Source organism: Bos mutus, chromosome 22 (genome assembly GCF_027580195.1).
Source record: "Bos mutus isolate GX-2022 chromosome 22, NWIPB_WYAK_1.1, whole genome shotgun sequence".
Lineage (NCBI taxonomy): Eukaryota > Metazoa > Chordata > Mammalia > Artiodactyla > Bovidae > Bos > Bos mutus.
In genome coordinates this window covers 71,389,534-71,402,218 of record NC_091638.1, presented here as the reverse complement: position 1 = coordinate 71,402,218, position 12,685 = coordinate 71,389,534, and the positions used below count along the sequence as shown (strand labels likewise).

The following is a 12,685-nucleotide window of genomic DNA, read 5'->3' as shown; positions in this document are numbered from 1 at the left end:
GGCGATCTTGCAGTCCCCCTAACTGAGGTCATCAGGATGGGATCAGACACCCTGTGACAGTCTGTGTGTCGCGGCACACAGGCGCCTGTGCATCCGTGACCTGCCTTCTAAAGGGCTTTTGTTGCCCCGTCATCCACTGGCCCTCAACAGCTCTAAGGAGTACCCATAACGAACCCAAATCTCACGGCAGGGGAGGGGGGCTGCAAAGCAATTTGCCCAAATAACAAATTGCTTCCAAATCTGGAGCCCCCCACCCCAAAGCTGGCGCCCTCAGGGGTGGGCAGAGGGGCCAGCCGCTGCCTGGGGGCAGGGCAGTCTAGGGCCTTGAAGGGGTGCACGCAGGAGCCGGCAGTGCTGACTGGCCAGGGAGCATTAGCCAGGGAACATTAGCCCGGTAATCTCGTGTCACCCCCTACAGGGCACCACGGATCAGTGCAGACGGGGTGCTTGCTGTGCGAACGCAGCTTCAAACCAGCTCCCCAGGTGTGCCCACTGCCAAGTCCCTCTGTGACCCTCTGCCAGCCTATCCTGCCCCTAGTGCTCGCTCCCAGAATAGAGCTGAGCCAGCCTGAGGTTCCTTTGGGCCTGGGGCTGTCCCTCAGGGCAACCTGTGGGGCAGAGGAGTGGTGAGGAGGGCACCTGTCAGGGCCGGAGAAGCCTGCAAAGTCGGGGCCTGTTTCCTGGCTTCTGGGCGGGAAAGCAGGACCCCGGGGGGAGCGGGGGGACTGTTCTGTGAGGCACACGCTCCCCAGAACCCAGACCACCAGACCACTCACTTAGGGGGGTGCCTCTAATCCCTCCCTCCCCTGCAACGTTGTCCAGGACTGTGTCTGGGGTGCCCTGACTGGGATCTCTCCAAGCCCTGCCTCAATCTTTTTTTTTTTTAATATATATGAGAGGCAAGATTGGTAGAAAGAAAAGTTCCCTTTATTTCAGAGGCTGGCAGCCTAGGGGGTGGGGTGCAGAGGGCAGACTCCTGTCCAAAGGCTGACTCCTCCCGAATGATAATCAGTAGGCTGAAGCTTTTAAATTTTGTTTATTTATATTTGGCGGGGCTGGGTCTTCGTTGCTGTGCACGGGCTTTCTCTAGTTGTGGTGAGCAGGGGCTACTCTCTGTTTGGGGTGCAAGGGCTTCTCATTCCGGTGACTTCTCTTGTTGCTGCTCGAAGACTCTAGGCACATGGGCTTCAGTAGTTATGGCACATGGGCTTAATTGCCCTGATGCATGTGGGATCTTAGTTCCCCGACCAGGGATTGAACCTACATCCCCTGCATTGGCAGGTGGATTCATAACCACTGGACCACCAGCCTCAGTCTTAATGACAGCCTTCATGCAGGATTTGTGCATTCTGGGGATTGGGTGAGACCCCTGCCAAGGCACAGGCCACATGGACCAAACAGATAGATTCTGATGGTGCTTCGGTGGCATGCCAGCCCCGTGGTCACTGGTGCCAAGATGAATGCCCTGGGGACAGACTTGGCTCTGCTGTCACCCAGGGCTTCTCACCCATGGGCCCTCCCTGTGATGCTGGCGCTTACTCCATCTCTGTGTTCTCACCTGGAGAACGGGAGCATTGGCCCAGAGGACATCCAGGGTTTCTCCCTCTGTAACATGCTTTGATCTCCTGGCTGCAATAAGCAGGAGTGGACATCATGCGATGAGGGTAGCACCAACCTTTGGAACTGGGGGTGGGAGGCGGGGCGCAGGTGAAGAGCCGTGTCCCAGGGGTCAGCCCCTGGCATTCATGCCCGTGTTCTCATTGACTCCTCTTAGCTATCAGTGATTTGGATGCCAAGCAGGGCTCAGGCAGGCTAAGTGACCTGTGCAGGGTCTCAGCTGGTGAGAGGCAGAGCAGTCCCCCAGCATTGCAGGCAAGAGCAGGTCCTCCTCTGTGAGCAGCATCTTTTGGTCTCATTCCCCAAGGAGCAGGGTGGGCTGGTCCTCGGGGGGCTGGACTTTGGAATTAAGGGGCTTGCAGGGACCCTGTGGGGCCATAGGTCTCCCCACCCCCACTCCCACCCTGGCTCACACTCGCTTTGTACAGTGAGGATGTCCACACCCCAGCCAGACCTCTCAGCCCTCCTGACTGGCATACCTGGGCATCAGCGTGCCCGGGGTAAGACCAGGTGACCAGGTGTGTCCTGAAGAGTGCGTGTGGTGACTCCCCCTGGCCTGGAACCTCAAGTGTCAAGTCTCAGCCTGGAAACTGCAGGCGGCTTGAGGGACTAGATGCTTGACCTGGTGACTGGTAACAATTTCCCGAGCCCATACCTGGGTTCTCCCAGCCATTGAGGGCTCCAGGGAGCTCCTCAGGGGACCCCAGGGGCTTTTCTCTCTCCAAAAGGGTACAAGCTGGCCAAGGAGCTCCGAGTGCCTCTGCACACCACCCCCCCACCCCAGTTCCTTGTTCCGTGGTGCATTCATTCAACAAACATTGATTTGCTGCCTGTCTCATGGGCTCTGCTTCCGCTTTCTTGGGTTCAGAGCCCGCTTCTTGTGTGGCCGTGGGCAGTGACTTGACTCCGAGCTTCAGCTTTGGAAGCACCAGCTCGTAGAGGAGCGCCTGAGCTGAGAGGCCGGCTTGGGATTGGTGCGCCCAGTGAGGGCTGAGGAAGTGTTGGCCGGAGCAACCGGGAGCCGAGAGGGGCCCAGGGTGCAGAGGGACAGAAAGCCTCCCTGGGCGGGAGGAACAGGGACTGCAGAGCAGGTGGAGGAGAGCATGGTGGAGGGGGGGTCCGAGGGGTGCTGGGGGCTCACAGTCTCTGCTTCTCTCCTCAGTACGGCAAGAAGAAGCTGAAATACCTGCCTTACAACCACCAGCATGAGTACTTCTTCCTGAGTGAGTGCCGGGGCGCCCCACAACCCCGACCTCCTTCCCACCCCTGTGTGGCCGTCCATCCCCGCTCCCACCTGACACCCTTCCAGACCCAGAAAGTGACACCAAAGCTGTCAGAGCAACAATAGCCACAAACCCATCCTGGCCCGTGATACACAGAAGGGACACCGGCCCAGACACCCAGATGCCACACTCGGGCTTCCAGTGCCAGCGGGTACTCCCAGCCCCCTTCTCAGGGTGCCAGGGTTCCAGTCTCCTCTGCCGGGGAGCTACAGAGCTGGCACCACATCCTGGCTTCTGCCCCCTGGTTCCTCCCCATCTTCCAGCCCCGCCTGGTGGGACAGGCCGCTCCAAGCCCCTCCGCTCTCTCTCTCTTGCAGTCGGGCCGCCGCTGCTCATCCCTTTGTATTTCCAGTACCAGATCATCATGACCATGATCGTTCGCAAGGACTGGGTGGTGAGTCCAGGGGACCCAGGAGTGTGGGGAGGAGGGCGACTAGACCCTGGGGTGGCCCACATCCCCGGGCATCTCCTCCCGGGGTGACTACCTTGTCACTCTCAGGAAGGGACTTGCTCTGAGGCCAGCAGGAGCCAGCGAAGCCATAGCACCCCAGCCCGAATGATCCCGCCACGCAGGGCGTCCACTGGGAGAGCCCCTGCCTTGGCAGAGCCCTTCAGAAAGTTCCTGAAGGCTGAGTGATGAGTCACATGCAGTCCACCCATCCAAGGCTCCAGCCATCACCCTCCTGAGTCCCCGTGAGGCCCCTAAGACCCAGTGGACCAGGTCACACTGCTCTCCAGTTGGTAAATGGAGAGAAGCCTGGCACTTAGTTTGCTAAATCTGCGTGAGAACGTGCCGCAGGCACTTCTGTTAAACGACAGGATCGTATAGTCTCACAGCTCTGGAGACTAGAGTCCAAGATCAAGGAGTCTGCAGGGTTGGCCCTTCTGGGGGCTGTGAGAAATGGTTTGGGCTGGCCTCTGTCTGTGACTCATGGATGGCCAACATCTTCTCCATGGGTGTTTCTGCCTCCGGGTTTCCCCTCTGTCTTAGGACACCAGTCATGGATCAGGGCCCTCCCTAATGACTGCGTCTTCACTAATGACATCTACAAGCACACTGTCTCCAAATAAGGTCCCACTGTGAGGTCCCGGGGATGAAGAGTCATTTTAGGGGACACGATCCCGCCCATCACTCCAGAGAGAGAAGGGGACCCTGGAGAGGGACGGTCCTTGGCTTGATGTAGACATGCAGGTGTGGTTCTCAGAAGAGGACAATATGCCTGTGATGGGAGGCCCTGGGGGAGGTGGTCGCCCTGGGCAGAACCTGCTTTCGGCAGAACAGGGTTTAATGGGACTGGGAGTGGGACAGGGACAGGGACAAGACCCGTGCCTTCCAGATGAAGCGGACACTTAGTCGGTATCGCTGGTCTTTTTTTGTTTTATAAAACCTAGTTTCATAAGTGAAGATAGTGAAACTCTGAGAGTTTGGGGCTTGCCCAAGATGACACCAAGGGGTGGATCAGGCACGAGAACTTCCCAGTGCCACCGCCTGGACTCACCCCACTCCCACACCCTAGACACTTCTCTCTCAGTAACAGGCCCTCGTGTTTGTATAGCAATTGAAGGACTTCAAAGTACTTTGTCTTACATGCTTCCCTTGGTGTTATTGGCAGAGGTGCCTGTTGATTCTGCTAAGAGGGCCAGCCTGGAACTCGGGAGCAGGTTGGGGTTGTTTGGGGAAGAGGAGGGATTTGGAAGTCCCTGCCAGCCCTGTGCTGGTGAAACCTGTACTACACGCTTGTAGGGCATGCTTTTTATCAGTACCCGCTGTGCTCCAGGGACAGTTAGGCACTGCCACCCACGGTGAAAGTCATTCAGTCGTGTCCGACTTTTTGCAGCCCCATGGACTATACAGTCCATGGAATTCTCCAGGCCAAAATACTGGAGTGGGTAGCCTTTCCCTTCTCCAAGGCATCTTTCCAACCCAGGGATCAAACCCAGGTCTCCCGCATTGCAGGCGGATTCTTTACCAGCTGAGCCACAAGAGAAGCCCAAGAATACTGGAGTGGGTAGCCTATCCCTTCTCCAGCGGATCTTCCTGACCCAGAAATTGACCTGGGGTTTCCTGCATTGCAGGTGGATTCTTTACCAGTTGAGCAATCAGGGAAGCCCTGTCTTGCCATTAAGGCGCATCCAGGCCGGAGGGAAGGAGTTTCTGGGTCAGTGAGGAGGTGGGACTTGGAGCCCAGCTCTAGCTCTCCTGCCCCTGTGGTGACTGTTGAGCCCTGGGAGGAGTCATAGTGGAAGAGAACAGCGCTGCTCAGGACACTAATCTGCTTTCATGGCAGACACCTGACATGAATATTTAATCTCTTTTTTTAAAATTTCCACTGTGTGTGTTCCCTGAAGGACAAAGCATGAAATAGGCACAGTGGGAAAGGGAATCAGACTTTATACCTGAACTGGCTAAGGTGGCCCAGCCAGGGACATTTGATCAGGCCCCTGAGGCAGGGCTCTCTTGCCAGGGAGTAGGGTTCAAGCTTGGGCTTCTAGTGCACAACAGTAGCTGACTGTAACCAGGCTTAGCGCCAGGCGAAAGTGCACCCCTCAGAGGCCCGCGTGGCAGAGGCCTGCCCCGTGCTGTGGTTTTCTGATTCACGGTAACTGTGAGCTTAGGTGCCAAGTGCAGCTGTGACCTGGGGTGGTGGTCCTCAGTGGGAGCAGTTCTGTTGAGCCACTGGCAGCATCGGGGAGAATTTGGGGATTTTTTTGGCCGCACCTCACAGCATGCAGGATCTTAGTTCCCTGATTAGGGATCGAACCCGGGCCGGCTGCCATTGGAAGCACAAAGTCTTAACCACTTAAGCTGCCAGGGAAGTCCAGGGAGACATTTTTGACTGTCACAATTCAGGGGGGATGGAGGGTACCTGGCCCCTAGTGGGCACCATGCCATGCCCGGGACAGCTCCCCCAATCCCCACCCCCCGCACTGCTGAGAACTGTCCAGCTCCAAAGGCCAACCAGCAGTGCCAGTGGCTACATCCTGGGGCTGCCCCCAGGCCTCAACTTCCTGGAGGTCCGTTGCATCTGATCCCAGTATCCACTCCTTGAAATTCTCCCTGTCAGCTTCCAAGTCCAGCCTCTACTGGTTCTCCTCCACCTCTGTCTCCCTGCACCTCCTTTATCCCTTCACCCCTGACCCCAGTGGCCCATGGTCATGTATCATTTCGCACCACAGTTAATAAGCACACACCTCCATTAATATATGTGTACATACCACTGCACTCGTACACGCAGAAAAGGAAATAAAATGAATGTGATGAAAAGTAGAAACAGAATAAAATATTGGCTTCCCCCACCCCCTTAATGGCTCCCCTGGTGGCTCAGATGGTAAAGGATCTGCTTGCCCTGCAGGAAACTCAGGTTCGATCCCTGAGTCGGGAAGATCCCCTGGAGAAGGGAATGGCAACCCACTCCAATATTCTTGCCTGGAGAATCCCATGGACAGAGGAGCCTGGCGGGCTATAGTCCATGGAGTCGAAAAGAGTTGGACATGACTGAGCGACTTGTTAGTCGCACATGTATCCTTAAAGACCACCTCCGTCCTGAGGACTTGCCCTCCGCCCACTGCTGGCCCTTCAGACCCCTTCCCAGCCACTCTTCCCACTCCTTTCCTCCCCAGCCGATGACACCAACACCGGGGACCAGCCTGGGTTCACCATGACCAAGCAGTCTCTGCACAGAACTGCCCCTGCCTCCTAGAGTCCTAGAGACTGTTGCCCCCTCGGCAGGGCCGGGGGTCCTGGTTTGGGCCTCCCTCATTTCGTCCCTGAGCTCCTGGAATAACAGAATCTTCTCACCTTCAGTCGGCAGGGACCTATTTTTATGATTCAAATGGAACCACATTCTTGTCATTTAAAGCACAGTGGGTCTTCTTCCTTGCCACCAAAATAGAGGCCAGTCTCCCCCAGGCGGATGTGACCTGGCCATCGTCTCTTGCCCCCATCTGGAGCGCTTGGGCTGGAGTACATGGAGCATATAATCTACATGTAAACACAGCCCCTCCCTGCTCACCTCTCCGGACTTCTCTTCGCATTGTCATTTCTGCAAACATCCATCCTACTGTTCTTTGCTTGGCCAACCTTCACTGTATCCCAGCCCGGCTCGGGCACCACCTCCTGATGGGGGTCTTTCTAAATCAGGACGGGGTTGGGACCTTATGCCACGCTGCCATCATCCTTGTAACTGTGTGTCCCCTTCCGTATGCTATGGAAGGGATCTCCGGCTAAAGTCTGTCCTTCCAGACAAGGGGTTCTCAAGCACTTCGGTTTGCCTCCAGCACCTAACTCAGCCCCTGACACAGGGAAGAATGCTTGTGGAGATGAACCAAACAGAGCTCCTATGAAGGATGAGTTTGCTGAGCAGATAAGGGGAGGAGGAGCCTCTGGGCAGATCCAGCTAGACACAGACAGCATGGCACGCCTGGGCCATGGGAGACGTGACAGGCTGCAGGCAAGGCCAGGACGGTGGACAGGCATGTGAGGGACCCGTGCATCCTACTGGGAGGCTGGATTTTGTCTTTTATCCCCCAGCGGGGCAGGAGGCTTGTGATGGCTTTGCAGATGGCAGTGGCGTGATCCAGCTTGCATGTCGGAAGGTCTCCATGGCAGCAAACTGGTGCCGAGACCAGAGTGGAGTCGTTAGAGCTCGGACTTGCAAGCTCTGCTTATTGTTGCCACAGCTTCAGGCTGTAGAACCTCGGGGGATAGTCTTTTCCCATACTGAAGACGGAGGATCAGAGGCACAGCTCAGAAAGTTACTTACAAGCGACACAGAATAGCCACAAGGGGCACTAGTGGTAAAGAATGCAGGAGACAGACATGGGTTCAATCCCGGGGTCCTCAAGATCCCCTGGAGGAGGGCGTGGCAACCCACGCCAGTATTCTTGTCTGAAGAATCCTATGGACAGAGGAGCCTGGTGGGCTATTCAATCTATAGGGTTGCAAAGAGCTGGACACAATTGGAGACTTAGCACATACAGAGAACAGGGAGGAGCCTGTGCTCTCATCGCTACCCTGCCGAGTGGGGAGAAGTGATGAGGGTGGAAATAGTCAGTGCAAAGGCCTTGAGGTGGAAACAAGCTGGGGCAGGGTGGCTGGGCAGAGTGGTCGCCAGTCCCTGTGGCTACTCTGGGTGGAATGGGAGGGCTTAGCAGGGGCAGACAGAGTGGGCTTGGAGCTAAGACAGTTCACTCCGGTTGCCATGGTTGCAGAGCCGTGGAGGCTGCTGGGGGAGGCAGGGTGCTTGCCCAGGAAGAGAGAGCAGAATGGAAGAGGGGCTGGGAGGAGACGCGGGTGTGGGAAGAGGGCCAGCACTGTCAGGCTGCTGGGAGGGTCCTGAGGTGGGTGCTGGATGGCGTCCCTGGCCTTTGTCGTGCTGGAGTGAGGACCCCCAGGTGCCGACGAGCAGTTTGTGAGCCTGTGGGTGTCGAGGGTGTGTGCACATTGTAGTACACCTCCAGAATCCCCAGGACTAGGATGTTAGTCCCCATCCCTGCGGATTTCCCTAGATGCAGAGCTTGTAGCCCCTCCACGTTGCTAAAACCGCTCAGCCTTCTCCTAGACACAAAGACTGTCGTATACACCCTCCTCTGGCAGGCCTTGGATCCTTAGCTGGACCCAGTATGCAGCTTCCTGGAGGCCCGTAGGGTTTCTTCACTCAGCAGTGAGCTGGGCTTGCTGTGTACACACCTGTGGTTGGGACCACATGCCCAGGAGGGCAAGACACTCCCACGTCTAACTGTGTTTCTCTCCACAGGACTTGGCCTGGGCCATCAGCTACTACACCCGTTTCTTCATCACCTACATCCCTTTCTATGGTGTTCTGGGATCCATCCTTTTCCTCAACTTCATCAGGTGCCTGAGTTTTGCTGGCTACTAGCCCCTTGGCCCCCAAGCACTGGTGCTGATGGGGGTTTGATGTGAGGCCCCCGTCCACCGAGGAAAGCCTCAGAGGTCCCACTTTCTGCCCGGGCCCCTCATCAAGGGGCTTCACTCAACCCTCTCCACTTGCCCCGTTTGCGGTTGGGAGAGACACTCGGTTCCCACCGATTCCCCGGACCCCGTGGAGACTGAGCCACCAGGCTGCACACTGAGCCGAGCTCCCTTCCAGGTTCCTGGAGAGCCACTGGTTTGTGTGGGTCACACAGATGAATCACATCGTCATGGAGATTGACCGAGAGCCCTACCGCGACTGGTTCAGCAGCCAGGTGAGGGCAGCCAGCGCTGGCTGCCGGGGGGCCCCACGGAGCCCAGGTCCACGTCCCCAGGAGCGTGGCTGCCCAGTAGGCCCTGCACTGTCCTGCCCTTCCCTGGGGCTGCCAGTGTCCTTCCACTGGGAGGGCCAGGGCCGGGCAGGAGAGAGTGGCTGGGACCTTCTGGAGGGACCAGTGGGAAATCGGGGCAGGGCAGTGAGACCCAGGGAAGGCTGGGCCTTACAGAAGGGAGAGGGGTCCCTTTGTGCTTCTGCTTCCAGCCACTCACCCCACTTCTCCCCAACAGCTGGCAGCCACCTGCAATGTGGAGCAGTCCTTCTTCAATGACTGGTTCAGTGGGCACCTCAACTTCCAGATCGAGCACCAGTGAGCACAGGCGTGGGCATGGAGTGGGGGTGGGTGGAGGGCATACAGTGGAGGCAAGTTGCCACCAGCCTCACCTGGCAGAGGGCAGCAGGTGGGGGCTCCTTCTCTCTGTCTTTCCCCCAACGACCCTAGACTGTATTTCCCACCCCCGCCACCGCCCGCCAGCCCCCTTGAGGCCTGGGTTCTTGTTCCCCAGGCCACGTGATCACAGAGGCGCCCACCCCTGCACATGGGGCCTGGCATCCTCCTGGATCCCGTGAGCCTGGCAGGGCGGGCAACTGGTCCCTTTATTGATAAGGAGCCCGAGGCCCAGCCCTTTACTGCTGCAGGCCAGCTGCCCCGCGGGCACGCAGGGAGAGGCGGACAGGGTCTCCCGGGCCCGGCCAGCCTCCAATTGGGCAGTGGAGGCAGTGGGCCAGCCCTCACGCCCGCCCCCGTGCACTCCCCAGCCTTTTCCCCACCATGCCCCGGCACAACCTGCACAAGATCGCCCCCCTGGTGAGGTCCCTGTGCGCCAAGCACGGCATTGAGTACCAGGAGAAGCCGCTGCTCCGGGCCCTGCAAGACATCATCGGGTAAGGAGGGGTGGGCATGGGGGTCGGGGACCCCCCAGGTCCCTGGGGGACAGGGAGGGGACTGGGAGGCACTTGGTCATGGGACCGCCCGAGGTGGAGACCAGAGGGGCCCTGCTGGCACGGGTGCCCCCACCTGGCCCCTCTGTCACTAGGGATTGCCTGGCCTCTGTCTGGGTTGGACAAGGTCCCTCCCGGGGTCCCTGGGCTGCTGATGGAGAGCTGAGAGGAGGCCCCCAGGCCCGCAGACCCCGACTCTCTGCGGCTCCCTGGCCCCTCGGCCCCGTCGACCTGCTCCCTGACCATCCATTTCCTCCTCTTCCCAGGTCCCTGAGGAAGTCTGGGCAGCTGTGGCTGGACGCCTACCTCCACAAATGAAGCTGCAGCCCTTGGGGCACCCACGGGGACGGTGGTGGGGAGCAGGTGGGGGTGGCAGCCGAAGGGGAGGGCGGGGTTCTGCTCAGAGGGGCGTCAGGAGGCTGTGGTGCACGGCCCACAGACTTGAGGCTCGGTCTTTCCTCTCTTGCTGTCTGGTTTCGAGGCATTCACGCCTCCCTCCGACACCCTCCCTCCTGGGTCCCGCCCCGCCTCCACCCTCTGTCCTGAAGCCAGACCAGACACACACAGGTGCGGCCTGGGAGCCCCTGCAGCCTGGCCTCCAGGCTTCATACCACCCTCTTTTCTCCCTGCTCTTGAGGTCCGCACCGCAGGGCTGGGTCCCAGCCGGCAGGTGGGACGGCTCCCTGAGCCTGCAGGCTGGCCCCACCACCTCGGACAGCCGCCAATCCTCTGCCCTTCTGTGGAGTGATGATGTGCTGGATTCCCTGGGTCTCCCTCCCACCGCCGGGTCGGTACTGGGGGCGCCCTCGCAGGCCCCACTTTCTCTTCAGATGTCCAGGGCGCTGGCCCTGACACCAGGCTCCCTTCACCCGCGTTGCAGCCAGCTCAGGCCTCCGGGCCAAGGGAAATGTCCTGGCCCCACCGGAGCCCTCCGACCCAGGGCTTGAGCAGTTCCATCCCGCCGCCACCCAAGTCCAGAGCCTGTGACCTCTGGTCCAGGGGGGCAGGGCCACAGAAGAGCTCAGCAGAAGCAATGGCCAGGTCAGGGGTGAGCCGGCCTGTAGGCTCAGATGTTTGTTCTGGTTGGGAGACCCAAGATTCTGGAGCAGTCGGACTGCCCCCCCAGAGTGCTCTGTTACTGCCAGGCAGTGCCAGCCAGTCCCTGGCCACCTGGCTGGTGCGGACTTAGGCCCTCCAGGCTGCGAGTGGGCACTGGAGCCCAGCAGCTCATCACAGCCCCTCCCCACGTTGGGGCTGCCTGCGTGGACACGCTCTTTCCCGGTCTATCAAGCTCTTGTGTCTTTTACTTGTTTTTTAACCTTTTGCTACAGGATGCATTCTGCCGGGGGTGGCGGTGGGACTGGGCCTTGGGAAGATCTGCCTGTTCCCACCCCCAGGCCCTCTGCAGCCTCCCCAGGCCCCACAGTGGGCTGAGCTGGGCTCACTCACTGAGGCCTCCATGGCCCTGACTGTCAGGAGACAGAGGGAAAGAGTCCCCGAGGAGGGTAACCCAGAGAAGCCAGGGACTTGGTGGGGGTGGGGGTACCCAATGGGACAAAGAGGGGTTGGGGCCGAAGGCCAGACAGCTGAGGGGAGAGGAAAGTGAGAGGGTGGGGAACCTGGCGGCCACTGGGAGTATCCAGAGCTGCTGCATCTGGAAATTAACCCACTAACCCGTAGATAGCTCCAGGGGAGGGCGGGGCAGGAGGGACCAGCTCTGACTGGTGATGGACCTGAGGGTTGCCATGGCAACAAGGGATCAGACTGCCTGAAGCCCTCCCACTGAGAACTGGCCGCCCAAAGAGCCACTGTCCCTCCCCTGAGGCAGACTGGATCCATAGGGAACTGACCTTAATTTTTATCATGTTGCTTCCCCACCTCTACACTTTTGGAAATAAATGATTTTATTCTCACTTCCTTGTTCAGCGCCAGCCTGATTCTCCTCCACTTCCCGTTCGCTGATGCTGGGTGGGGTGTCAATGGAGTATGGAGAAGGGGGTCTGCTTTGCGCTGGGAGCACTTTCCTCTGTCCATCCCCCCACCCCACCCCCACACCTTTGCTCAAGGAGAACTTCCTTTCTCCTTCCCTAAAGTGCACATCAGGCCAGGAGTTTTGGGCAAATGGCTCAGATTAGTGAGCCCTCCTTCCTCTTTCTGGGGACTCTGTGGACTGAGGCTTTCCAAAGGTCTCTGGGGGGCACAGGCCACCTTCCTGACATCCTCATTCGCCATCCCCCTCCTCCTGAGGGGCCACCCGCAGGCCCCGGGTCACTCGCTTCTGCCAACCTCGGCCCTGCCCCTCTCTGGTCAGTGTCCCGAGCCCTAGGGGAAGAGTCTCAGAAGGGGCTGAGGGAGCCCTGGGGACCAGGTGTCTTGTGGCGCCTGTGCCCATGCAGGGGCTCACTGGGTCCCCCAAGCCTGGGAAGAGCCCCAGGGAACGTGCCAGGGCAGTGAGCCTCCTCGTGGCCCCTGCACTGCTCTCTATGGCCTCCCCTCTGGGCTGGCTCAGCTTGGCAGGTCAAGCTGGGAGTGCCAAAGAAGTGCCAAGAGGTTTCGGGGAGCCAGGACCTCAGG

The 12,685-nt window shown here is 59.0% G+C and overlaps 1 protein-coding gene across 2 annotated transcripts in view; it reads left to right on the top strand.

The window, feature by feature from the left end:
• The window catches only part of FADS2 (fatty acid desaturase 2), a 46,123-nt gene extending 34,099 nt beyond the window's left edge, over positions 1-12,024 (top strand). For both annotated transcript variants that reach the window (XM_070360334.1, XM_070360333.1), the window contains exons 6-12: positions 2,780-2,840; positions 3,218-3,294; positions 8,657-8,754; positions 9,011-9,107; positions 9,400-9,479; positions 9,929-10,054; positions 10,378-12,024. In XM_070360334.1, the coding sequence (XP_070216435.1) occupies positions 2,780-2,840; positions 3,218-3,294; positions 8,657-8,754; positions 9,011-9,107; positions 9,400-9,479; positions 9,929-10,054; positions 10,378-10,429 (591 nt within the window). In that variant the 3' untranslated portion in view covers positions 10,430-12,024. The remainder of the gene's footprint in view (positions 1-2,779; positions 2,841-3,217; positions 3,295-8,656; positions 8,755-9,010; positions 9,108-9,399; positions 9,480-9,928; positions 10,055-10,377) is intronic.
• The last annotated feature ends 661 nt before the right edge of the window (positions 12,025-12,685 follow it).